Source organism: Cryptotermes secundus, unplaced genomic scaffold (genome assembly GCF_002891405.2).
Source record: "Cryptotermes secundus unplaced genomic scaffold, Csec_1.0 scaffold313, whole genome shotgun sequence".
NCBI classification, from domain to species: Eukaryota; Metazoa; Arthropoda; class Insecta; order Blattodea; family Kalotermitidae; genus Cryptotermes; species Cryptotermes secundus.
The window spans coordinates 2,229,851-2,255,699 of record NW_019744412.1 but is presented as its reverse complement, the minus strand read 5'-3'; the positions used below and the strand labels follow the sequence as shown (position 1 = coordinate 2,255,699).

The following is a 25,849-nucleotide window of genomic DNA, read 5'->3' as shown; positions in this document are numbered from 1 at the left end:
TGTAAACTGTTTTCAGCTTAAAAATTATTTTCAGTCGGTCATACTATAATATCTGGAGGGATTATTACTCTGACCCCCCCCCCAAAAAAAAGGTTAAATATCTGCTTCAGAAACTGACTAACAACTCCAAACTGATATTCCAAATAATTCAATAAAAACTAGCAACTCCCTAAATGGAGCCAAACTAAATCAGATGATAAATGGCTCAAATTGCAGTGTATGCCCATTCTACACAGCACCATCAAAGTGAGGTCAGCAATGATGCTCTGCTGACAGGTGGATGCACATAACAAAGCTTGCACACATTGAGATAAAACACTATATGAGTATAATCACTAGGGAAATATCCCCATTTATTATCTGTTCCATATAATGGCCTTCCTTACCAATGTGTAGTTCTTATGTATCATTTCATCCTGTTACAAAGCAAGGAATCTGTCTCCTGCTGACAATGTATCACAGTTCTGTTCATATCGGTTGCTTACCAAAATATGACTGCATTTTCTAAGACTGATGTCTACTACAGAACATGGAGCAGGACTAGAGCTAAGACATAAATAACCCCCAGAATGTTGGGTGGCTCCACAAATGTACAGATACTACAAGGGGAACAAGCATATTTGTCCCTGTGAAACAGAAGAAGATTGAAAAATCTATTAGCATTCACATGGAGACTGAACAGGTATTTGTGTCATGTCACTTTGCAAAAATAATCAATAAAAGGATACTCAGAAGAAGGCAACCCAGAACAGACACACCTTAAAAATTATATGGTCTTGGATTCACAAGAATTTTTATGTCCTTACTCCATTTCTTTATTTTTTGACTTCTTTTAATTCAGGTGCAAATTACAATAAACATCTGTCTTACCACCACCAAAGTTGATGCCTTCACAGCTCTGCCAGAACCGGTGGTACCTTTCTCAGATCTCTGGCAATTCAGAACCACTTACTTACAAGCTGCAGCCTAACTTTGGTGTTAATTCTGGGCAGGAAACAAGTGGCTTATATTTGGGGTAAATGTGGTACTTGCATACTGATATGGTTCCCACGGCTGCATTTTTCAACACAATCTGAAGTTAGTAAATGTTCAAATTTTCACACTGGTAGGCATTCAGATCATAGCCTGCATAGTCTTGTAGGAGGGCATGGCTTTCAGTGAATATGTGACACTCATTTCCACATCAAAAATGAAGCTGGAAGCAGCATATTATTTCTTCCAGAAATGGTGGTATGCACTCTACAAGACTATATGGTGTCTCAATGCAGTGGAACATAAGTAGAATGCTGGATATTAACTGATAAACGAGGATGGATTTCAATAACTGGTACTTACTGGTTGCCGAATTCTGATGCAACAAACAGGAATCCTGTTTTCATTACACACATAGCAGATGCAACTGGCACTGTATCAAAATATTTCAGCTTTATCTCTGTCACCATGTCTTCATCAGTTTCCAAAGTAATTTTAAAAATATCTCCTTGTTCAGTTTGTGCAAGGAAGAAAAACATTGATTTTGTCTTGTGTGTTGCTGAACATACAAAAATCATCCCTCTCTCTGGATCATCCAGATCATTCTGCAAGAAAGGAATGCCATTTACATAATATTTTGTCAAACAATTTTTATTTTCCCCACATCCATTTATATCATTCCTTTGCATATGACAAGCACACTTACAGGAAAATATCTGGCTCAAACTTGTGTTACATACCTTTAATCAGAATATTATGAGGGCTATTTGGAAAGTAACCCCATTTATTTGAGTAAACTAATGTTGGAGTGAGATAACTTCACACTTGTAAACCATCATTAATGTTCACCTAGTGTTTCTTCTCGTCTCTACAGAGTGAGTTATAATGTATCCTGTGATTGAAAATCCTGCCTGCTGAGAGACTCGCTCTTATCCGCTTTCCTCACCCTAAAACGCAAGTACTACGGAAATCCATTGTGAAATATGCATGCTTTATGGCCAAAGTGTGATGAGTATGGGACTGTTAGACAATGGTGTAGAATGTTCGAAGATGGGAAGGTGAGCAAATGTGGACGATGAAGAGCGAACTGGTTCGCCATCTGCAGTGAGTGATGACCACAGTCTTTCACAAATTTTTGCTTTCACTGAACAAGATCATCACTTTGTGTGAATTCCCACAAATTTCACGCACTGTTCTCTACAAGATTACCATAGTTAGGTTAGGCTATCATCACAAGTTTTGTGCAAGATGGGTTCCAAAACGGCTCATGGGTGCACACAAAATACAGAGAATGGCTTCGGCTGCAAATTTTTTAAAGTGATACCACGAAGATGGTGACAAATTTTCCAATCACACTGCACAAGTAACAGGTGATGAAACCAGGGTTTCGTCAGTGAATGCTGAGATCAAAGAGAAGTCTAAGCAGTGGATGCACACACATTCACCAAACAAACAGATAAATGTGCCAGAGAGCTAATGGCAACTGTTTTCAAGTGTTGGTGGTGGAATTCATACAAGGTACCACAATAACGTCACAAGTGTATTGCAAAAACACACACATAAATAAAAAACCCGCTGTGTATGGCCTCTCAGAACAAAAGGTATGGAATACTGACATCAGGTGTAGAGCTCCTCCGGGACGAGGCACGTCCCAACAAGCTGCTGGAGCATTTCAATTGGGAGTTGTCTGAGCAATCTCCTTACAGTTCTTGTCTCGCTCTGAGAAACTACCACCTATAACACTATCTGAATAATTGGCTGGCTTCTTTGACAGAGGCATACAAAAACTCGTTCCCCAACATTACAAGTGCTTCAATTCTGGCAGTGGGTGCGTTGAGAAGCAGCTTATGTATGTACATATTTTTTGTATATATTTTCCTCCTTGATTTTTTGTTAACAACACTTTCTAAACAGCCATTGTACATGTAGTTTATTCAACAATCACAGTTCTAGCTAAGGGCATATATGACAAACATATATCACTTGTACATAAATGGGCAAATTGCAGATTATTTACCATGGTGTGTTCAAAAAGTATCGAGCCTTCTTCTTTTCCCGCGTAAACCAATGAAGCGCGGGAGGCTCCCTTCGGTGGAGATGTGGAGGGAACATTCATGTGCAGTCATGAATTTTTCCCGCCTGCAGAAAGCGTCAGTCGCTGGCAGCCGGCCTATGAGTGAGGACGTGTAGTGAGCGCTCGTCGGATTCCAGTAAGGTGTAAAATGACGGAACAACATGAGCAGCGATATTGCATCAAATTTTGCCAAAAGTTTGGGGATTCCCAAGTGGAAACCATTAGCAAGATTCAACAGGCTTTCGGGGATGATGCCATGAGCAACTCACGGATAAAGGAGCGGTACAACCGCTTCAAAGATGGCCGCACATCAGTGGACAGAGAACCGCGTTCAGGCAGACCCTCAACAAGCCGAAATGAGAATGTCATTGAGCAAGTGCGGACTTTGGTCATGGAAGACCATCGTATCACAGCCCAAGAACTTGCGAATGAGATAGGGGTAAGCATTGGATCTGTACATTCAATTTTGACCGAGGATTTGGGCATGAGGAGTGTGTCCACGAAATTCGTACCGAAACTGCTAACAATGGAGCAGAAGCAATGCCATCTGGAAATCGCACAGGACATGCTGGACAATGCAAACAGTAACCCCAACTTTCTGAACACTGTGATCACAGGTGATGAGTCGTGGGTTTATGGGTATGACCCGGGGAAAAATATGCAGTCATCACAGTGGATATATCAGACATCCCCGAGGCCAAAAAAAGCATGGCAGGTCTGCAGCAATGTCAAGGTCACGTTGGCCGTTTTCTTCTACTCCTGCAGGGTTGTGCATCATGAGTACGCACCACAAGGCCAAACCATCCCAAGGGAATACTACCAGGAGGTCCATCACCGCCTTCGTGATGCCGTGTGGAGCAAACGACCGGATCTCTGGGCAGCAAAAACTTGGCAGCTCCATCATGATAACGCACCCGCCCATTCTGTGCATCTGATTCAGACTTTCGTCGCCAAACACAACATCTCTGTGGTTCCTCAGGCTCCCTACTCCCCTGACATGGCTCCGTGTGGCTTTTGGCTATTTCCCAAGCTGAAAATGCCGCTGAAAGCAACCCAATTTGAGTCAGGAGAAGACATCATGTGGAATGCGACAGCCCGGCTGATCACCATTCCAAAAGACGCGTTCCAGAAGTGTTTCCAACAATGGCGGAAGCGCTGGGAGAAGTGTGTGCATTACCAAGGAGACTACTTTGAAGGGGATTAGGGTTTTGGACCTCCAAATCAATAAATGTATTTCTGCAGACCAAAGGTTCGACACTTTTTGAACACACCACGTATTTAAGAGTCCGTTGAATTGCAGACACAAACTTACTTACCCTCCTTCGAGGAATAGGACACCGGATATCATGTTGATCACCCAAGTTCTTATATGTCAAATAGTTTTCAGAGCAAATAAGTACTCCACTGGGTCCATCATTTCCACCAGGAACAGACACCAGGAAATTGGCGTGTTCCTCCAACGGTTCGCTGTATTTACGAACGACATGGTTCAAGCCAAGATCCAGCTCATAGAACGTCAGTGTCTGCTGTGTCTTGTGTGCTGCTTCTCCTGTTGGATCTGTGTCTGCTTCCTAACAAAAGGCAACATTTAGAGCAAAATGACATGCAGTTAATAACATGAGCAACTGAGAAATTCCAGAATTGTTCTTCAGCACAAGCACATAAAAATTACCATCAACAGATACCACCAGAATCCTGATATGGCGTTCCATGACTGAAGGGTTTCCATCATTTAATGTTCGACTTCAACAACCCTAATTCGCTTAGAGGGGGGTGGAGTCTAATTGGGTCCACTTGGCACAGCGGCCACTGATTGGCCTACTGTAGCATGCCCCAGGTGATTATGATGGAGAATTTGGTGGAATGAAGATTGGCAGAGGGAACCGAAGTACTCTGGGAAAATCTGCCCCCGCGCCACTTTGTCCACCACAAATCCCACTTGACCAGACCTGGGATTGAACATGGGCCACCGTGGTGGGAAGCCAGCAACTAATCGCTTCAGCTATGGCGTGGCCCTCAACAATCCTAAGTCAGCAAACTCAGTTTAGTGTTCATGCATTGCACCCAAAAGAAGCCCTAAATCTGTGTAACAATTCTGATTAACTCGTTTTGGTCGTATCTATAAAATGTTCCCAGAAGTGCAAGAATTTTCTCTTCTCCACAGCATCCAGCCCAGCTCTGGGGCTCAACCAGCCTCCTATCCAATAGGTACGGGGGTAAAGTGGGGCATACGGTAGCATAGTTGGTTGAGGCACTATGCTACAAGCCAGGTCATGGGATCAAATCCCAATGAGGTCATTGGATTTTTTTCAATCCTTCCAGCCACACTATGGCCCTGGGGTCAACTCGGCCTAATGAGTACCAGGAATATTCTTGGGGGTGAAGGGCAGCAGGCACGTAAGGCTGACAACCTTGCCACTATCTGAGCCAATTGTCTAGAAAATGTGGGAACCTAAACATCTCACAACACTGTGGGCCTCCACGGCCTGTTACAGGGATTTACCGGGGGTAGTGGTTGGGATGTGAAGTTGATCACTCACCTCCATCTGTTGCAGAGGTCCCCCATATATATTCAGGGCACAGTGTTAACTAAGCGCTGAGACAACTTTACCTTCTTGCTAGTTTTATACTAAGGATAGCAAAGTTCTTTACTGCCAGACTAACAACAGTACTTGCTTATCAGTGAGAGTGGTGGCAGTCACTTTTCACGCCACTAAAGTCAGAAGCAATGCTATAACTACCCCACATGTATAAAAGGTTCCTAAATTGTGGCACTTTGGGTTCTCAAGACAGCAGCTATGAAGACTGCCTTCTGGGATTTTATGCCATGAGTGTGGGCAAGTGTACTGATATGCTTGGGAGGAATTCAACACAGGAGATTAAAAAAAGGCACTAACAGCCCATTTAATGGACTAAATTCTCTCATCTCTTGGCTCCTATTATTTCGTTCACAGTACTTAAGCTGGCCAATATTCAAATAAATATTTCTACACCTGCCCTACTCTTCATCCCTTAAGATGATTACAGCACATTATTCCAGAACTTTGGTAAACATCTATCACATTACAACGGTTTCACATCCCATTAAAATAGTACCATATTCTTCTTTTCCTGGCCTGCATGCAATACTCCATCACTTGTGGGGACATATACAGCCCAATGCTGTATACTTCTCTGGTGGAAATACATTCACAATAAATGGTACTAAAACGAAAATACACCATGTTCTCTTGTATGTACATCTGTTCAGTATTTAAGGTGCAAACAAGACTTAACAGCAAAAGCATCATTTACACAAAAAGACTTGCAACTTGGCAAACTGCTGCAAGCTGAGCACTCTCTACAAATGAAAACAAAGTGTGTTACACTGTTCCAGCCTTGATTCACTCCAACCAAAAACGAATTTGTTTGGAGGCGACAAGTTGGACTACTTAATACTCTCTGCACACATATGATTTGATACTTGGTCTTGTAACAGTGAATTGTGAAACAGACCAATTTATGTGCAGGTCAAATATTCTTCTGTGAAGTACAGTGCACTATGAGGCTCAAAGATGGATGTTTCCAGTAGTTTCTAGTTCCTTGCACAAAATATATTAACCAGTGCTCACATTTACAAGATCATGGAAAGAACTGCCAAGGATTGTGATGAGTGACAAGAATTTCTCCCTTCTGTCTACCACATTTTCTTTTCCAGCTCACCCAGAAATCCCAATGCAGCTCTTTCATTCTTTCATTCATTCATTCATTCCCTTTATTTTCCATATATCCATATAGGCAAAAAAACCTAGGATGTGGAAATAGTCCTTTTGATAATAGATGTACACATATAATAAATTACATTTGACCACCTGATCATGACGGATGAATGTTGGGTCTATCATTATGACCCTGAAACAAAGGAAATGAGCAAGCAGTGGAAACATGCAGGCTCCCAGCCATTAAAGATGGCTGAATCCCAGCTGTTATCAGGAAAGTTGAAGCTGAGGGCATTCTGGGATTAGCGGGGTGTCATCATGATCAACTATGTGCAAAAGGGCGTCACCATCACTGGTGAGTACTACCAGAATCTTCTGAGAAAATTATGGGAGGAAATCAAGAAAAAGGAACACAGAATGCTGAGAAAAAGTGTGGGACTCCTTCACGACAATACACCGGCTCATACTACGACACTTGCTGCCAGTTTGGGATATGAAATTCTCCCCCATCCACCATGTTCACCAGACCTGGCACTTAGCGACTTCCTCCTCTTTCCATGGCTAAAGAAGCCACTTTGTGGTAAGCGATTCCAAGACGATGACATCATTTTTGCAGTGGACTTCCTAAACAGTCAAGATGAGACCTTCTATGATCAAGGTATCCAGTAGCTAATGCTTCACTGAGGAAAATGTGTGCCCTTGCAGGGGGCAAATGTAAAGGACTAACTCGCAATTTCTTGCACCTGTCTCTCTGTTTCTTCTGGGTGATAATTAAAATCTATGACTTCTCCACATAGATACATTTTAAAAAATGCTTAACATTATTTACGAGTCCTAACAGGAACGGACATTTAAACGCACAGCAGCAACAGGAACTTAAACATGCACCAAGAGTGGGCATTTAAATAAGCTCCAGCCAGCTCAAGCTACCAAAATTTCAAAACTCTGGCGTTTAAAGGTTAAGTTCTGTAACCAATTCACAGTAACTCTACTACAGCCAACAATAAATTTCAACTTCTACAATACCACCTGAAATTTGGTGATTCCCTTATGTACACTCCTGTTGTAAAAATGGCCATAATATTCCATAATTTAATTCTGAACCCCCCCAAAAAGTTTTATTACCCTTTGCAGAAACGAAAACAGTAACTTAAACTTTCAGACCTAGTTAGTTATTGGAGAGGGTGGGTTTTCCCATGCACTTAGACCTTTATTGGTCCATTGTGCTTCCCTCTATGATTTCTACCAGTCTCTATATCCTACCGGTACTGGTGCTTACCATCAGTCCCGCCCATCCAGCGAGACCGGCTCTACTAGCTGAGAGGTATCTATAATGCTTCCCCCATCTACTGGAGGTATTAGAGACTGCTGTTGGGCGGGAAACATCCGCAATTTGGCTCAGTGACCTCCTTTGGAGGTATGAGGTTCTTTTACGTGCCGTAAAGCTAAAGTCCCTCCCGGAGGACTTGTTCTCTCAATTTTTCCGCCCTTAAAAATTCGACGACCTCCGCTGGGTATTTGAACCTGCGTACTACGAGTCATGAGGTGGGAACGTTGACTACGGAGGCCGCTTAACTTTCAGACCTAAACTGTTCTCCTATACATGCAGTGTCTATTACAAAGCTTGTAACAACGAATTACAGTTCAAATTACATATCCTACCTCATAGTCAATTTCCAAGCAGGCAAACATTGGATTTTCAAACCCAGCGTCTACACCAACAGTATGATACACCAAAGTGTTGCTTTTGTGGGCTTCAAGGGGAGATGAGATGGTCAACCTTGCCTCTGCATCTCGATTCAAAATATACACCAGCTTCTGTTTCTCGATGGCACCTACGAAACGGGAGTTACAAAATGGCGACTTCAATCAAAATACTGCACAACATGTCCAGAAGTGTGTACTATGACATAAAAACTATACTGCTTCATGCATTATTACAAAACATACATAATAATTTGGTTCCATATCAAAGAGAATGACTCTTCACACAAAGAGCCTATATAAACAGCAGGAAGATTCTTTTTAAGAATAACTTCAGAGAAAGTACATCAGTTTTTCAGGTCTCCAAAGTCTGGCAATGGTCCAGTGAGAAAACAGCAACTGGATATTAAAATCTGTAAGTAAATCTCCGGGGCCAACTGCATACTCCAGATGATACTCTTGGTTAAAATCCAGTGAGGGTTACGTAAGTAGACTTAAAAACCACACATATATGCTTCTAATGTAAAAAAATTATTTCAGTGAATGTCAACTGCATATTTATGTTTGTGCTGAAGTCAATAAACGAATATTGAATATGGCATACTGTCTGATGTAGCCTATACATGTACATGCGCATGCCCAAGGGCACAGACAGACAGATTGCATAGCTTTTAAGACTTTACCAAGGGACCAAGAAAAATAACATTAAGTAGGAAAACATGTTAAAACAGTAGGTTCTGAAATGTTTACTGGCTTTCACATGCACACTACATGTTCCTGCTGTCATGGTTAAATCAAACAGTTTATTCTCAGATGTTACTCTTTCTTGAGGAACAAATTTAGCAATGTTTGCTGTACATCTTTCAATTAAATATGAATAAAATTCTCCAGTTCCCAGAGGTTTATGGTGATGACTGGCATGTCTGGAATGCCACTAATGAAGCAGTGGTGAATACTGGCCTGAAGACAACTGTATCATCCAGTCTTTGGGTGACATTCTCCTTAACAAACATCCTGAGAAGTCACCCCATGCAGTACTGTTATGTCTGCAAGTACACAATAGGGACTTCACATGCTTGAAGCACCTCAGCGTCTCTCACTTTGGTATTCACTCACAAGTGACGGATACACTCCCATTCTTTAGGCACCTGCTTCATCTTCAATTGCATTTTCGCACATCCCACTCATAGTTCTGCAACTAACCCCTGCACAATTTCTACATCAATGAAGCCATCTGTTCAAAGATGTGAATACAATGTTTAGATTTTGGGCTACCTCTTAGGCCTTGTCTCAATATTGGGCCCTAAATAGGGATCACACCAGTTTCTGTCTAAACCGTGGTAGGAGCACTGATTACATTTTCTCATATTTACAAGTTTTCAACTTTCTTTTACTGGCTGAAGAGTTACATATTACTGAAGTAAGCTTTTCTTGTCTACTACATTACTGAGTAGACAACGATAAGCTCAGTTGTTCTGCAACCTTTGTGCACTTCACATGTTGCTGAATATCCATCTTCTGAATCTCTCCAGTTTCTCGGAAACAGTAATGTTTTATGTTTATATAATATACTAGCCAGTTTACTCACAAGCAAACATGATGGAAAATGCTTTAAACATTATATAAATATTACTTTTGGTGATCTATGATTTTAAAATGTTTCGGTGGGGACCTATTCTAGACAGCATCCACTATGTAACAAATGGTTATGCCTTGTTATGCTGTCACTGTGTTAGGACTTACAGACCAAATGACCGCAGTTATAAACAGCCACCACAGGTACCCATGCTTTTACCTGATCCTTTGCAGGTAAAGGTTACACAAGGCATGTCATCATCACAGTGTAAACGGTTAGCATTAGAAAATTAGATTTTATTTTCAGTAAATAACAGCAACCAAATCACTGTACCAAAGACCTTAACCCACACAGGACTTTTTTTTTCATAAGGTTATCTGAAGTTATTTAAGCATATAATCAACGACATTATGGACAGCCCCTGCCTCTATCCAGCAAGTACATCTTTCCAGAACACAGAATGTGAAAATGGCAGCACAGCCATTATCAAAACGTGACTATATTACGGTAAAACCTGTCTTTAATGGTTTCAAGGGTCCAGAACATTCTTCTACTAAAGCCAGGTTTCCATTTAATCAAGGTACACTACAATTAAACCAGGATATGCACATACGAGGGTAAGTCAATAAGTAAGTGACAAATGGATAGAGCTTAAACAAATAAAAAAGAGTACTGATTTGAAAAATGCCTTTATTTCTCAACATGGAGATCCCTTGTACATTGGGGCACTTGTCCCATTGTTTCACAAGCCCCTGAAAACCAGCAGCATAAAATTCTTTGGGCCACTGTCAGAACCAGGCGGTGACTTCCCTTGACACAGCTTCATTGTAGGGAAAATGTTCAGCCAAAAGATGATCTTTAAGAGGGCTGAACAAATGGAAGTCACTTGGAGCAAGACTCATCACCTATGACAATTCAGGCTAGCATACAGAGTCTTTCATCGTGGTAGTGATTGAGATGCTGTAATGCCAGACCTATTCTTTGCATTTTGTGTTGTGGGGTCAGCATGCGCAGCACCCATTATGCAGACTTTGTGAAAACCTAACCTGTCATGCATTATGAGGTAGACCAAACCATGTGAACAACAAATAGCAGTGGCTATAGTGTCTATAGTTACCCTTCTGTAGGGAAGTCACCGCCTGGTTCTGTCAGAAGCTCAAAGAATTTTATGCTGCTGGTTTTCAGGGGGCTGTGAAATGATGTGACAAGTGCCTCAGTGTACAGGGAGATTATGTTGAGAAATAAAAGCATTTTTGAAATCAGTACTTTTATTTGTTTAAGTTCTATATCAATTTGCAACTTACTTATTGACTTACCTATGTATCTGAGACAAAATAAAACATCACACTCATTAATTTATTCACTCTAATCACTGAACACAAGCAAACATTACACTGAAAAGAAATGAATTGCTGTCCTCAGTTTTTATAATTTTACCAGAATTCAAAAGGCTTCTTTGCATGCAGTTTACTCTATGGGCTGCCTGACTTTCCGCAAATACTTTAGCTTGAGAAATTACCTTGCTCACTCACAAATCACCTTTACTCTTGAGTTAAGATCAAGCACAACTCTTGCCTTTGCAGCCATGATGACAATTGCTAGACTAAAGTAAAACTGTAGGCTTAGAGCCCTTACTTACTAACATTTCTGGAAGGGGCAAACAGTTCAGTTGAATTTCAGTGCAGGTAGTGCAGTACTGTTAAAAGATGAATTGAAAGAGATAAAACAACATTCTCTAGAATGTATACTTACCTACTTACTCATGGAGCTGAGCCCTTCTGGAGGAGCCGCCAATTCTACAGCTACTAAAGAATTTCTCAGCATTTTATGGAACCTGAAGGTTCATCACCATGTTCACAAGAGCCCTCCACTGGTCCCTACCCTGAGCCAGATCTATCCAATCCATACCATCCCATTCTATCTCTCTAAGACCCATTCTAATACCGTCCACCCACCTATGCTTTGGTCTTCCCTGTGGTCTCTTTCCTTCTGGCTTTCCCAGCAATATGTACAGGATGCCTAAAATTATTCTAGATGATGCATTCCAGAAAACTGGAAATTTACCGTATAAAGGCCTATTTTGATATCTGTTTCCATGATAGACAGTTTGCATTTAATCCAGGTTATTTAACATCTTTTTCAGAACCAAAAATTCATGCAACCTGAAGTATTTCTGACTAAGACATGGTTTACCGTATTAGTTATAATTCATATGAATATTTTCAAAATTTCTGAAGCTACACAATACTGTGCCTTCTTGTAAATGCAACTAGTTCATTTTGGGTGAACACTGCAGCTGTAGAAATGTTTTCCTAAGTGTTCACCCAACACTGTTCCCAAAACCACTGAACTATACACTGTGCAAGGTCTGGCCTATATAACTCTGTAGCCATGCATGCAACATTATCAACTTTGTGATCATTTTGTGTCAACCACTTTCAGGTCCGGTAAACACTTGCAACCCATAATGCAGCCCCCTGGCTACAAACATTGCTCACCCTTGTATTGGTACCTACATGAAATTTATTGAATTCCAAATAAATTTATCACAATTATGACCAGTGGTAACTAACATCACTGTCCAAAAGCTGGAAGTTCATACAGCTGGAAAGGACTGCGATTTGTTACTGGTTAATGGCACTGTACACTACAAGCATGTACAGGAGCCCATTAACATTACCTATCATAACAGCTCTTCCTTTGGGATCGATTGCCAAATATTGGCCAGGTACGATTCTTCTGCAGCCACTTTTCCCAAACGTTTCTTGATGCACTTTTTCAAAAATATTCTTTGTGCTGATATATTCCAGGATGACAATCCTACCCGAATCTGAGCCAACTACAATGTAATCTGAAACCAAAACAACAATCACATACAAACTGCAATAATTCATAAATTAAGAATATATTTATACTGTTGGATGATGATAACCAAGCAGCAAGACAAAAACCAGCCATGCTCCAACGATGCTGAACATCCGATTACTGTAGCACTGTTATGACGACCTATGCATGGAGGGAACCCATGCACAGGAGATACCACAGTGCATATGAACCCTCAAACCTAAACACTCCTTCCCTCTTCCCCCAAACAACAAGGATTCTCTGGTATGATCCACAATTAGGGCTTGAATTTGGCCTTACATGGGCACAGCTTAGATCTCTAAATGTTAATGTGTGTCAGCATCTAGACTGAGATACAACAACACGTGTCAACAACTGCTGGGAGCTGAAGGAGTAAAGCATGATCATCACAGAGTCCCCTTCACAGGAGAATCCAACATTTCTCCCGCTCAACTTGGCCCCCCATGCACTGCCAGTAATCAAGGAGCCAACAAATCAGAAAAACAAAACCCAGCCAGATAAGAGCAGGTAGAACAAATGCTATTCTGTTGTACTTCACACATGTGGCATCCGATTATGCCACCAGGTTCTCTGTAAACNCGTGCAAGGTGGTTCAGTAATTTTTGAGAATGTTCAAGCCTAGTGCTAATTTCACTTTGTAGTGCATCTCATATCATAATTCAGCCCCTTTTAGTCCCATTACAACCATACTTATTTATAACTGCATTAAGATTTTTTTTTTTTGTTTGGAATGCCCTGAGATGTATGATAGAATCTTTTTATTTTTTCTTTCATACCAGTTTTCACACTATCATTCATGAAAACACACGCAAGCATGTAACTAAGTGGCATTTTGACACTTTCGATAACATGGCTGAGTGAATAACTGCTTACCGTATAGCCAAATACATCAGCAGTGATAACATGAGGCTTAGGATTTATGAACAAGCCACACTAGCTGTCCTCACAGTTTATTCAGGTGAAATTGTCCAAATCTCTACTTGACCATCTTGACAGAAGAAGTGCCTGTCTCTTCCACCTGAGCAGTTCAAGGACTTCTTGTTGGCCATTTAAAAATATCTTTTCAGTATTGAGATTATATATCTTCCTCAGCAGACTACTTACTGCTGGACAGTATGATGAATCAGATTTGGAAAGCCAGCACAGCCCAAATACTATCCCAGTTTTGAAGGCCTAGGAAAACCCAGTCAGAACTGATACCCAGCCAAGATTTGAGGACATTACCTCTTAAACACAAGTCTGGACTGTTACCTCTAGGTTAACCTGTTTGGACTCAATGACTTGCAGAAAAATCTGAGATGTCTGCGCTGCAGAATTATTAGCATTCTTGGCTTGTTGCACATGTTACAGCAACAAAGTACACAAGCATATACAGGGTGTCCCAGGAGGAATGGACCAAACTTTGGGAGGGTGTTCCTTATGTTAAAGTATGCCGATATAACCCAAAACACCTATGTCCAAAGTTGAACGGTTACGAAGATAATGGCCCAAGAAAAGTGTGGTCTTCTGGCAGGTCCACGCACTGTACCTCTCAGCTGAGAGGCCTTATCTATGTTTGTCCTTGAGTGCGATGATTCACCCTAGCCGTGCTTATGTAGTTGGCTTTATCAGAATGCGCAGTCAGCACGTTATGTCAGCGATTGCCATTCATGTGTCATGTATAGTGCTTGGAAACCCTAAGGACAATTATAACATGGCGAGCGAGTATTTTGTACTTCAATTTTATGGCTTCATGTCACTCACAAGTTAGTTTGATGTTACGTACATTATTAACATTACAGAATCCACATATTCCTGCCCATTTTAATATGTATTTTGTAATCAACAAGTGTGCAATGCCGGTCAAAGTTTGACACTTCTCTGGCCATTATCTCCGTAACCGTTCAACTTTGGACATAGGTGTTTTGGGTTATATTGGCATACTTTAACATAAGGAACACCCTCCCGAAGTTTGGTCCATTCCTCCTGGGACACCCTGTATATGAGTTCAAGTTCGAAATTCCTGGGTACACATGTGAAGACCCAAATTTAATAATGAATATGCAGACTGTCAACCTCTATGCAGAACCTGTTATCAGTTATCACAGTATCTCTTCAGACCTAAAGTCCAGCCTTCATGCCTGCCTTGTGGAGGAAAAATGACAAATTCACAAAAGGCAGAGAGAGATCCCTCTTCACTGCATCCAAACCAGCTCTGGGGCTCACCCAGCCTCTTATCCAATGGGTTCTAGGCAATCTTTCCTGCAAGGAAAGGTGTCAGGACATGAAGGTGACCATGCAGTCCTATCTAGTGGCAAGAAAAAGAATGAACTATACATTCATTCTACATCAGGTCTTTCTCTAGTATTTGATTCAGAATGGAGAAAATTTTATGTTAACTTGGGGACAACAGGAATCTCCCCAGTTTCATGCCTTCAGCGCTACTGCTCCTGAATGAAACCTTAAATGGGAGTTCCACTCTGCAATACAAGTTGGAACATCAAAAGAGTATGCAAATACATCACAAGACCCTTACCTTTTGTTCCTCCTGTCAATCGAAAAGCCATTAAGGATCGCACTATTCCAAAAACTTCAACAGTCAAGAGAGTATGTACTTTCCCAGTGTTGGGATCCGGACGCAATAATTCAAGAGACTTCCCCCTCGATACTAGTATCTCCTGCATCTTACTGCCACTGAAATTGCCATGGACAGCATGCGTGATGCCTGTGGCACGCTGCAAGGTTAAGTTGTACAGATGCATCTTGCATTCAACGCAGACGTGGAACACTTAATTCCTGCAATACATCACCTAAAACATAAAGATTGCAACAACATGAAGCAACTCAACAAACATCACAAGAATATATAAAACGAAGTGAAATACCATTAAATATCTTTACAATTGTAGCCACAAACTTTTTTCCCTATACCCATATCCTACATCACAGAACTCTTTACAAGACTGACCTATCCCTGTTTCTTACATATCAAATGGAATCGGCCACTTGAAGCCTATCAACCCTTTTAATGTTATAATCCTCAGCACTATACTTGCATGTGCACCTGAAGACACACAGTTACTACAATGAAGCCATGAAAAAAATCTGTGGACAGACACCCTGCACATCCGCAAGCTGCCACATTTCTACCATTAGCAGTCTTTCATACATTCCCTACAAATGTCCTGCTGCCCCGCTTCACCAGTGACAACCGATTTGGGATGGCTGACAGGCCAGAGGGGCCTGAAACAGGAAAACTATCGAACACCATCATCCAGACGATTCCTGGGGCTTAACCCCCCCCCCATATTCCATCAAACTTATTCATTACAAGGTATAGTCTCTCTCCAAAATAAACTGAATACAAAAAAAGCAACCACTCAAAATGCTTGTAAATGGAAACACATGACATCTACAAACAAGCAATGCTGTAAAATGTCTAAAATAAGTTCATGTTATTGCACATATATCTCAAATAGCATAACATTTTTCACTTATTTCAAATACTACATAATCAAGGAGGCAGCTTTAAATCCATACTAGTTACAATCACCACATGATTTTAAAACTTATTTGAACATCTGTTCACGGGACCTGAACCAGCTTGCAGTATCTCAGCTGGAGTTGCCAAGAAAGCGGTCAGGGACTGGACAAACATAAATCACAAAAGCTATTGGGAATCCGTAACTGGACTCAAACAAGCAAACTTACACTTGGGCTCTCTTCCAGAAGAATTAAGGATATGTTAAAATTAGGCAGAGACCATTTAAGATGGATGGTATGACTGTTTACAGGACACTGTCACCTAAAGGGAAACCTTTTTAAACTGGGATTGACAGATGACCCCACTTGTGAACTGTGCCTAGAGGAAGAATCAGCCACCATGCCATAGCTCAAGAGGTTAGTCACTGGCTTCCTGGGTTCAATCTTGGGTCTGGTGGTGGGATTTGTGGTGGATAAAGTGGCACTGAGACAGGTTTTCTCAGAGTACTTCGGCTTCCCCTGCCAATCTTCATTCCACCAACTGCTCCACAATCACCCTCTCCTATCATCTGGGGCTGGTACAATATGCCAGAAGTGGACGCAGTACAAGGGAATTAGTCCCATCCCACTAGCAATAATAATAATAATCAGCCACACACATCCTATGTGATTGTGGGGGCCACAGCTTATTTAAGATTCTGTCATCTGGGCCAATTCTTTATTGCACCAACTAGTAGTATGATGCCCCCATAAATGAAGTCCTACATTTCAGTCTAAGTGTAGGATTGATAAAGGATCAAACAAAAATGGGGAAGCACAAAGATCACTGAAGGTTCTTTGAAGTATCTGCCGCTGAATCAGTAATTTCCTCCTTAGGAGTTTCTTTCTTATTCTATGTATTAGTTTCAACAGTTTTATCACTGTCATATGAATGTAAGATGTCACTGTTTAGAATTTTGTTATTAAATCATTTATTATCACTGAAATGTTATTAATCTTCTGTCCATTTGCATCATACTTGTATTTACTAACACTTGCTTGAATTTTACTTTTGTCCATATTATTTCGTACAGTTTTACTTGGTGTGAGAATCTCTGCCTTCATTGCTTCAGTTGATTTAATAACCCCACTGATGTCAGATAAAATTTCAAAATGATTACTTGCTCTTACATATGTTTCCTCATGGTCTTTTAACTTATCTGTTACCTTCTTTTGTTGATTTGTTTGTATTTGGGTCCAGTTTTTTCACTTGGAGATATTTGGGATCCATTTCCATTATTTTGTATGACACTTTTATTAGCACTAGACGTGTCTGCAATGCCCAGCTCTTCCTTAAAAATTTCTATAATTTTTAAGGCAGATTCCAATTCCATTGTGATCTTACTCACTTCCAACTTTAATCCTGCGTTGACATTGTAATTCCAAGCGTTTCATTATTTCCGTAGTAATAACTGGATCATCATTCACTTCCAAATCTACACTGTCTGCCATGATGGACTGTAAACCCAAACATCTCCTGATGGGAAGACACATTGTCATATCGACTATATTTTGATATATACGAGACGGCATTCATACTTCGATTATTCAGGGCAGCAGATCGTGATACTGACCACTACCTGGTGGTGGCAAAGGTTAGGGAAAGACTGAGTAAACAAACAGTGCACAGAGTTCATATGGGGTAGTTCAGTCTCAGGAAATTAAACAAGGTAGAGGGTAAAGAGCAGTATTGTGTTGAAATCTCAAATAGGTTTGCAGCTTTGGAAAACTTAAAGACATTGGGGTGGACATTAATAGTGTGTGAGAAACTATCAGAGAGAATTAGGTTACTCTCTAATGTTCTTGCTTTTACAGTTCATTGCAAGCTGATCAATTTTGTCTTTCAGATATTCCCTCTTTCTATTCCTGAAATGCCTGCTGGTTTCAAATCTTACATTGTTCAGATTATCTCCATTTATTTCGCTTTGATCCTGTAACCACTGAAATTTGGCTCGTTTTCTTTGGTCTAATAATATTGAGCATCCTTCATCGAACCATGGTTATGCTTCTTCAGTTCATAATAACCTAGACTCTCTTTGGCAGAAATTGTTATATTCTAAGAGTTTCTCACACTATATTAATATCCACCTCAGTGTCTTTAAGTTTTCCAAAGCTGCTAACCTATTTGAGATTTCAACACGATACTTGTTTAATTTCTTGAGACTGAAATACCCCATATGAACTCTGTGCACTGTTTGTTAACTCAGTCTTTCCCTAACCTTTGCCACCACCAGGTAGTGGTCAGTATCACAATCTGCTGTCCTGAATAATCGAAGTATACTTGAATGCCGTCTCCTATATATCAAAATATGGTCATTATGACAATGGGTCTTCTCATCAGGAGATTGTCCAAATACATTTTAGTGTTACGATGTGGGAACACTGTACTTTTGACAGTAAGATTTTTTGATGTGGCGAAGTTTACTACTCTTAACTCCGTTATCATTACTAATTTTGTGCCAACGCTCATTCCAAATCATTGGTTTGAAAATGTCTTCCTTGACTACTTTGTCACTGAAATCTCCCAACAAAATTTACATATGGTACTTCGGGAATTTATCAAATACAAGTACTAGTACTTCGTGGAACTATCCTTTATATCACTAATTTTATCTTCCGTTGGGGCATGAACATTCAGAACGACGATATCACACCAGTGACCTCTTAGTATTGTGTATAACACATGAATCGTAACTATACTTCATTAATTTTTAATGCTCTTCATATTATCTCATTTGAATAGCAACTGCAACACGTAACTTCAGTCAAGCGTTAAACGATACGCCTTACGCTGTCATGTGCGTCTTTGGGGTTTGGTTAAGACGACGCAACCTCACTGGTCTGAATAGTTCCATAACCAATGATATACATATGTCGAAATATCACGGTAAAGAATTCGAAGATTTCCTTTACCGCTCATCGAGCAGTAAAATTTGGAAATCAAACTAAATTGAATTCAGTTACTAGACGCCACTCGGACGCATCTAGCTTCACACACAAAGTGTTCTAAGTTCCAAGAGAAATTTCAATATTTTAAGCAACTTGTGCAATCAGAATACACCAGACACTGTAATATAAAAAAATAGAGTTAAGAAATAATAAAAAAAAAAAAACCTTGCGTATTCAGTCGTGTATAAATATTGCTCATATATTGGGAAGCAGGTAAAATATACAAATACATCTCACAAATTGCTCATATATTGGGAAGCAGGTAAAATATACTAATACATCTCACAAATGCTACTAGTTAATTTCACAGTTGTTTCGTACTTACAAAACCTAAAATGTACAGAATTCCACCCTAGATTAAACTGGATTATCCTCCATTTCCAACCCAACACATATTCCTTCCTCATCAACAAACATTACAATTGGGCGGAAACACATAGCCTCGAGTTCAAGCGGATGTAACTGTACTTCTTCCTTTTCTCTTCACACTACAATATCATTGGTTTACAGCTAAATGCCACAAAACTCACGTCCAATTATTTCAAGCAAGAAAATTCGCGGCAAGTATTTTATTGGGTGTGCAAATGATACGCTCATTTCTATTGGTTCACTCTATCGACTTCCAGTCCAGCCCAGCACACGCATTGAGGAAGTGACGCTTTCATAATCGATAGAGCCGCGCCTGCGCCCAAAGTATCGAATAGAATCAAGTAAGTAGGGCATTCGATATATCAATCAGCTGTTCCTTATACGGAGAGGGAACAGTTCAAAAGACATCTTTACGCTCCATTTCCGAAGACAATTCACCTGTTGCCATGGTAACAAGACGCAACTGGTCATCCTAATACAGTGGTTATCATCTTATGTAAATATTCTTGCCTGAACTGTGGTAAGTCTTCAAAACCAGTTGCCTATCAAGGGGATGGGAATAGGCAGCTGTAGACTGTCTATTGTCAGGCGAAGCTTTATTTCGTACACAGAACAACTTAAAATCATTAATGCATCATAGTGTCCAGTGGCCGTATGTATTAAGATACTCTTCATACCAAAGTAGGTTATTCTAAACAATACATGTTAAGTGGAAGGTCATAATTTGGGATGAATCTTTCGTGATTCCCACACCTTTCCTATAGTGACCAACAAAATTGTTCATGTTGATAGTGAAATATGGTATTTAGACCTATACTCTTGTTACAGAAACAGTACTTCTGATACTTTGCAAATCAGTTAACACAACTACAATGGATCTTACGGAAACAATGAAGAATATCGTTGCAAAAGGAATTCAAACAGAAATGGGTCCACCATTCCCTGGAACTGGTTATGTTACAGAGAAGCTATATATGTTGCTACAATTATATCTACAAAATAAAGGATGGAATCCTTCAGTTGAGCTTTTACAGTGCTTTACTGAGTTGAAAGAAACTTCCATGCTCCCTAGTGCTGCATATCTACAGTAAGTTCTAAGAGAAAGTTGACCATTATAATTATCACTTTAGTGCATTATTAACTGAGCTGCACTAGATGCAGAGTATGTTTCCATATCATAAGAATCATAAGTAAAATGAGGGTACTGAAACTTGTAAGTTTTTATAAATATTGCTAGAAATATGTATATTTTTTTCCCCCTCCAGAATGATGGCCTCGAGGGTTGCACTAGATGGCCAAGGAAGACTTATTTTAAGGGAAAATGGAAAGATAATCCTTCCATATGAGCATTTTGCTAATGCTGTCATGTTAAAGCATATGAATGGACCACATGGCCTTCATCTGGGACTGGAGGGCACCATCCGGGCAGTAAGTTGCTATTTCTGTACTGATACTTCATTTCATCATAACTGAAAAATATCTCTCACTGCACATAAAATTACTTTCTCAGATAATACTACTAATATCAAAATTAGGGGCACATGGTAGCATAGTTGGTTGAGGCACTATGCTACAAGCCGGAAGGTTGCAGGTTCAAGTCCCAATGAGGTCAGTAGATGTTTCCTATTTACAGAATCCTTCCGGCCACACACTGGCCCTGGGGTCGACTCAGCCTCTAACAGAAATGAGTATCAGGAATATTCTTGGAATATTCCTGGGGGTAAAGGGCGGTCGGCATGTAGGGCTGACAACCTTGCCACCATATATGAGCTGAATGTCTACAAAATGTGGGAACCTCAATATCTCACATCCCTATGGGCCTCCACGGCCTGTTACATGGATGCCTTTACTTTACTTTTTACTCAATATCAAAAATAGATTAGTATAGTTTCAATGATCATAGATATTTTATTTTTAACATGTTAAATAATTGTTGATGTATTAGTTTTTTTTTTCAGCATGATATGCATGATAAGATAAGCAATGCATACAGACTTTGCTAACATAATATGAAGGGAAAGATTCACTTGGAAAACATATGCATAGGCAGGAGGATAATATTAGAATGGATCTTAAAATAGGGTGGGAGAGAGTGACCTGGATTCATCCATTTTCAAGAAAGGGTCCAGTGGTGGGTTCTTGTAAACATGTCTTCAATCCTTGGGTTCTGTAAATGGTGGAATTTCGTGATTTGGTGAGTCAGTATTGTTTTCCCAATAAGGACTCCTCCATGTAATTAGTTAATACTCTTGTACACTCTTAATATTCATACTTCTGCAAGGATTCGGTAACAGGATGTATGGTTTTAATAACCTTAGTTTTCATGCAGGAAAGGCCAAACCAAAAATACCCTCCTAGGTTTCTCAAGTCTAATGTGTATAAACGTGTAACTGTTCAGTTTGAAATTTCTTGCTTTGGACCAGCAGAGGACACCATTAAATATTTTGAAATTGACTCCATACTCTTACCAGTATGGATGGTGGGCAAGTAAATTGAGTTTTAAGTACTATGTACTATGATACTGACAAGGAGGGTAAACATGTGCTGGGCAAGGAATTGTATTTCTGATTTGTTGCAGGTTGCTGAAATCAGATTGCTTATGTCTTAATAGGTAAAACTCAGAATGCTGAACATTCTTTTGCAGTCTACGAATCATCTGTACCTATCTATAACAGATATGCCTCAGTATTTTTTTTTATTGCTAGTGGGGTGGGACTAAGTCCCTTGTACTGCGGGCACTTGTGGCCTATTGTACCAGCCCCAGATGATAGGTGAGGGTGATTGTGGAGCAGTTGGTGGAATGAAGATTGGCAGGAGAAACTGAAGTACTCAGAGAAAACCTGCCCCAGCGCTACTTTGTCCACCACAAATCCCACTTGACCAGACCCGGGATCAAACCCGGGCCGCCGTGGTGGGAAGCCAGCGACTAACCGCTTGAGGTATGGCGCGGCCTTATGCCTCAGTATCTAGAGTTTGTTTCTATATTTAATAATTTCTGTGCTATCTTCATAGTGTCTCAGTGAACTTGACTTGTTTATTTCTAGGTACTGCTATGTGTGATGTAGACATTATTATTCTGCCAGCTGTTTACAGTTGAAGTCTGCTGTTTATAAACAATATATGTTATTATAAGACAGTGAGTCAAAAGAAGACTTCCTTAAAATAATCTTAGTTTTGAGGGGTTTAGAAACATAAATGTTAAGATTATCATAGACCTTCAAGGCAAATGTCAGTCCTAAACAGCGATGTGGCATAACTTCATACCTTAGTAATAAAATGTATTTCTGTCAAGCCAACACAAATGTACAAGACTGAAACATATACACTTATAAAGAGAAGCAAAAGCAAAATCCAAGCACTGAATGTGACATTTTTAAGAAGTATTGAGGGGAAACAACAAAAAGGGATAGAATTAGGAATGAAATTTTTATGGAAGTTGGAACTGAAAAATCTTAAAAGTGTTAGAAGAGAAATGATTACAAATGTTTGGCCATGTAAAAACAATAGATAGAACAAATATACTGAGAAGGGCATTAGAATTAAGATGTAAGGCTGGAGACCTGTGTGGTGATTCAGGTAAGATGTCAAGAAGAGGAAACAGCTGGAAATAAAACAGAGAAGAGAGACTGTGGTAAGAAAGGAGGGAGACACTTTTTGTTATGGTTTCTCAAATAAATGTTTACCAAAATATGGCAAAAATTTTCAGAAAATTACATATACCTTGCAAAATATGTACCAGATTGAAAATATTTTCAAATGATAATCATAATCACAGTAAAAATGTCTGATGTATTTTTATGGAAAATATTTAGAGATGATACAGATTAATAAAATTGGTCTATCAAATTATATCCAAATCTGTTATCATTCAGAAAGTAAACAGTATTTTTATTGTGTCATACTGTTTAGTTCATTGAGAAAAATCTTGGCAAATAAAATGCGAAGAAATATTTTATCTAGTGAAGTAAGCTCATAATAAGGAAAGAAGCTGTGTGTAGAAATTCTATGTCCATCATCATTATCATCGGCACTGTCTTCTTTGTATTTTAATATAATAAGAAAAACAGCAGCAACAGAGTAATAACACTTAACAGCAGAATGTTGAGCAGTAGCTAAAGAACATCAGGATAGGGTATGCATACCGTTACACTTCAGTATTTGTAAATAAGTTGGTGTGAAAATGGAAAGGAGAAAAACCAGATCAAACAGGTCAGGATATTATCCAATCACTGCACTCCAGAACCAGCATGCAGATCCAAACATCATACTTCAAGACAGAAAAGGAACACTTTTGCTTGTTGGTGTTTGTGTACCATCTCATACAAATGTAGTGAAGGTTATACGATACTGAAATAAACAGATCTATGGGTTGAAGCGCAGCACACGTCAGAAGGTGATACCAGTAGGTGCAACTGGATACCTGTCAGGACTACTCCAGAAGTGCTTACAGGATACCTTGATAAACACTCCAGTGCAGCATTGAAGAGGAAGGTCAGCCACACACATCTTGAGGAAGATACTAGCATAGCACTGAATTTAATTTAAAATGTATTTTGCATGAAACTGATAAAATTATGGGCATTAGGGACAAGGTTTGTCTCTGGTTCATTGGCAGAATACCCTGTGATGTGATGCAAAAGTATAACAAAAATATATTTTTACTTTCCCTCAGTCTGTTTCTCTTCTCTCTGTCCCTAAATCTGCATCTTGGTCTCTCAGTATGCTCTTTTGGCTTTACTGTTACATGTTTTTGTATGATTACCTTTTCAGTGGTATGACAAAACTGCTTGATTTTTGATAGAGATATTCCACTGGTTCCCCCTATCTTTTACAACATCGTTCCTGAACATGCTAACTCCCCATATTTGAATCAGCGGCAGCATGTACTACATTTCATTTGGGCATCTCTCCATATGCAGTGGGTTTACCATTGTTACATTAGATGTGTCATTGTATCAAGTGGTATGAGCCACAGTCGCAAAAAACGTATTTTTTTTTAAGTTTTCCAAGTTGTAAAAAATAAAGTAGTGGCTCAAATGCAAGACTGTTCTTTCTGATTTAGTGAACAGTATAAATGCTAAGTGCAAGAGAAGTCATAGAAATTGTCATACAAAATTTTGTTGTGACTGTAACTTCATGCCGTCTTCTTCTTCTTCATCATAAGGATCGACAGCCTCATTTCTTGAACGCTTTGGCCTGCTCAACAATTTCCTTCCAGCTACTTCTGTCCTGTGTGCGAGTTGTCCAGTTATAAATTACTAAATCTTTTAAATCTTCCCTTATGTCATCTTTCCATCTGATCTTAAGTCAGTCTCTCTTTCTTATAGTGTGTGGCTGCCAGTCATATATTCTTTTAACTGTTCGTCCACCCTCCATCCTTGTGTAACTTCATGCCACTTACAGTTTTAATGTCTTTAATCTACTTTCTTTATTGAAGAATTGAAAGTAGGCTTATGTGGTCATTTTATATGTGCTGTCATTTCAAATTTTTAACCAGTTTACCAATTTCCACAAAATTTGGCATAAGTGTTACGTCATTATGGCTCATACCAACATTGAACGCACTAATCTCTGAGATGTGACATGAATGCCTGAAATTATATACAGTAATAGGGCTTAGAAAATATGCAAATTTTATTAATCTGTTTCTGTGTAGACTAAAACAGAATGGCAGCTGTATGAAATCTAAGGTGTAGCTTTGGTTTCATGGTGATAGCCAGGGCCCAGATTTTGATGACCTGAAAATATTTAAAAAATGACTTATAAAGTGACCAAAAAATCCAGAAAAATGACCTAAATTATGACCCAAAAATGTAATATGCAGGGCCCGGATTTTGATGACCTGAAAATATTCGAAAAATGACCTAAAGGAGAAAAGAAAGAACACTTCACTTCCGTGTTATTCACATTTCAGAAAACATATGAAGAAAATTCACTAAAATGGGCAAAAATGACATGAAATACCCTTAAAAGTCCAAAAATTACCCCCAAAATGAAAAAAATTACCTTAAACCTAAAAATTACCCATAAAATTTACATTTCTATAACCAGCAGCTCATATCTGAGATTTATATATTTAAGAGCATAGGATACAAGGAAAAAAAGATGACATGTCATCAAAATCCAGGCCCTGGTGATAAC

General features: G+C 39.6%; 2 protein-coding genes across 5 annotated transcripts in view; one reads left to right on the top strand and one right to left on the bottom strand.

Moving 5' to 3' along the window:
• LOC111874707 (splicing factor 3B subunit 3) overlaps positions 1 to 19,807 on the bottom strand; it is a 49,738-nt gene extending 29,931 nt beyond the window's left edge. The window contains exons 1-6 of the mRNA XM_023870429.2: positions 19,665 to 19,807; positions 15,405 to 15,678; positions 12,705 to 12,875; positions 8,407 to 8,579; positions 4,363 to 4,617; positions 1,336 to 1,577 (exon numbers count right to left, since the gene is read on the bottom strand). Coding sequence (XP_023726197.1) covers positions 1,336 to 1,577; positions 4,363 to 4,617; positions 8,407 to 8,579; positions 12,705 to 12,875; positions 15,405 to 15,630 — 1,067 coding nt within the window. The 5' untranslated portion in view covers positions 15,631 to 15,678; positions 19,665 to 19,807. The remainder of the gene's footprint in view (positions 1 to 1,335; positions 1,578 to 4,362; positions 4,618 to 8,406; positions 8,580 to 12,704; positions 12,876 to 15,404; positions 15,679 to 19,664) is intronic.
• Positions 19,808 to 20,045: 238 nt separating this feature from the next.
• The window catches only part of LOC111874708, a 37,062-nt gene continuing 31,258 nt past the window's right edge, over positions 20,046 to 25,849 (top strand). For all 4 annotated transcript variants that reach the window (XM_023870431.2, XM_023870432.2, XM_023870430.2 and 1 more), the window contains exons 1-3: positions 20,046 to 20,228; positions 20,537 to 20,795; positions 20,974 to 21,136. In XM_023870431.2, the coding sequence (XP_023726199.1) occupies positions 20,581 to 20,795; positions 20,974 to 21,136 (378 nt within the window). In that variant the 5' untranslated portion in view covers positions 20,046 to 20,228; positions 20,537 to 20,580. The remainder of the gene's footprint in view (positions 20,229 to 20,536; positions 20,796 to 20,973; positions 21,137 to 25,849) is intronic.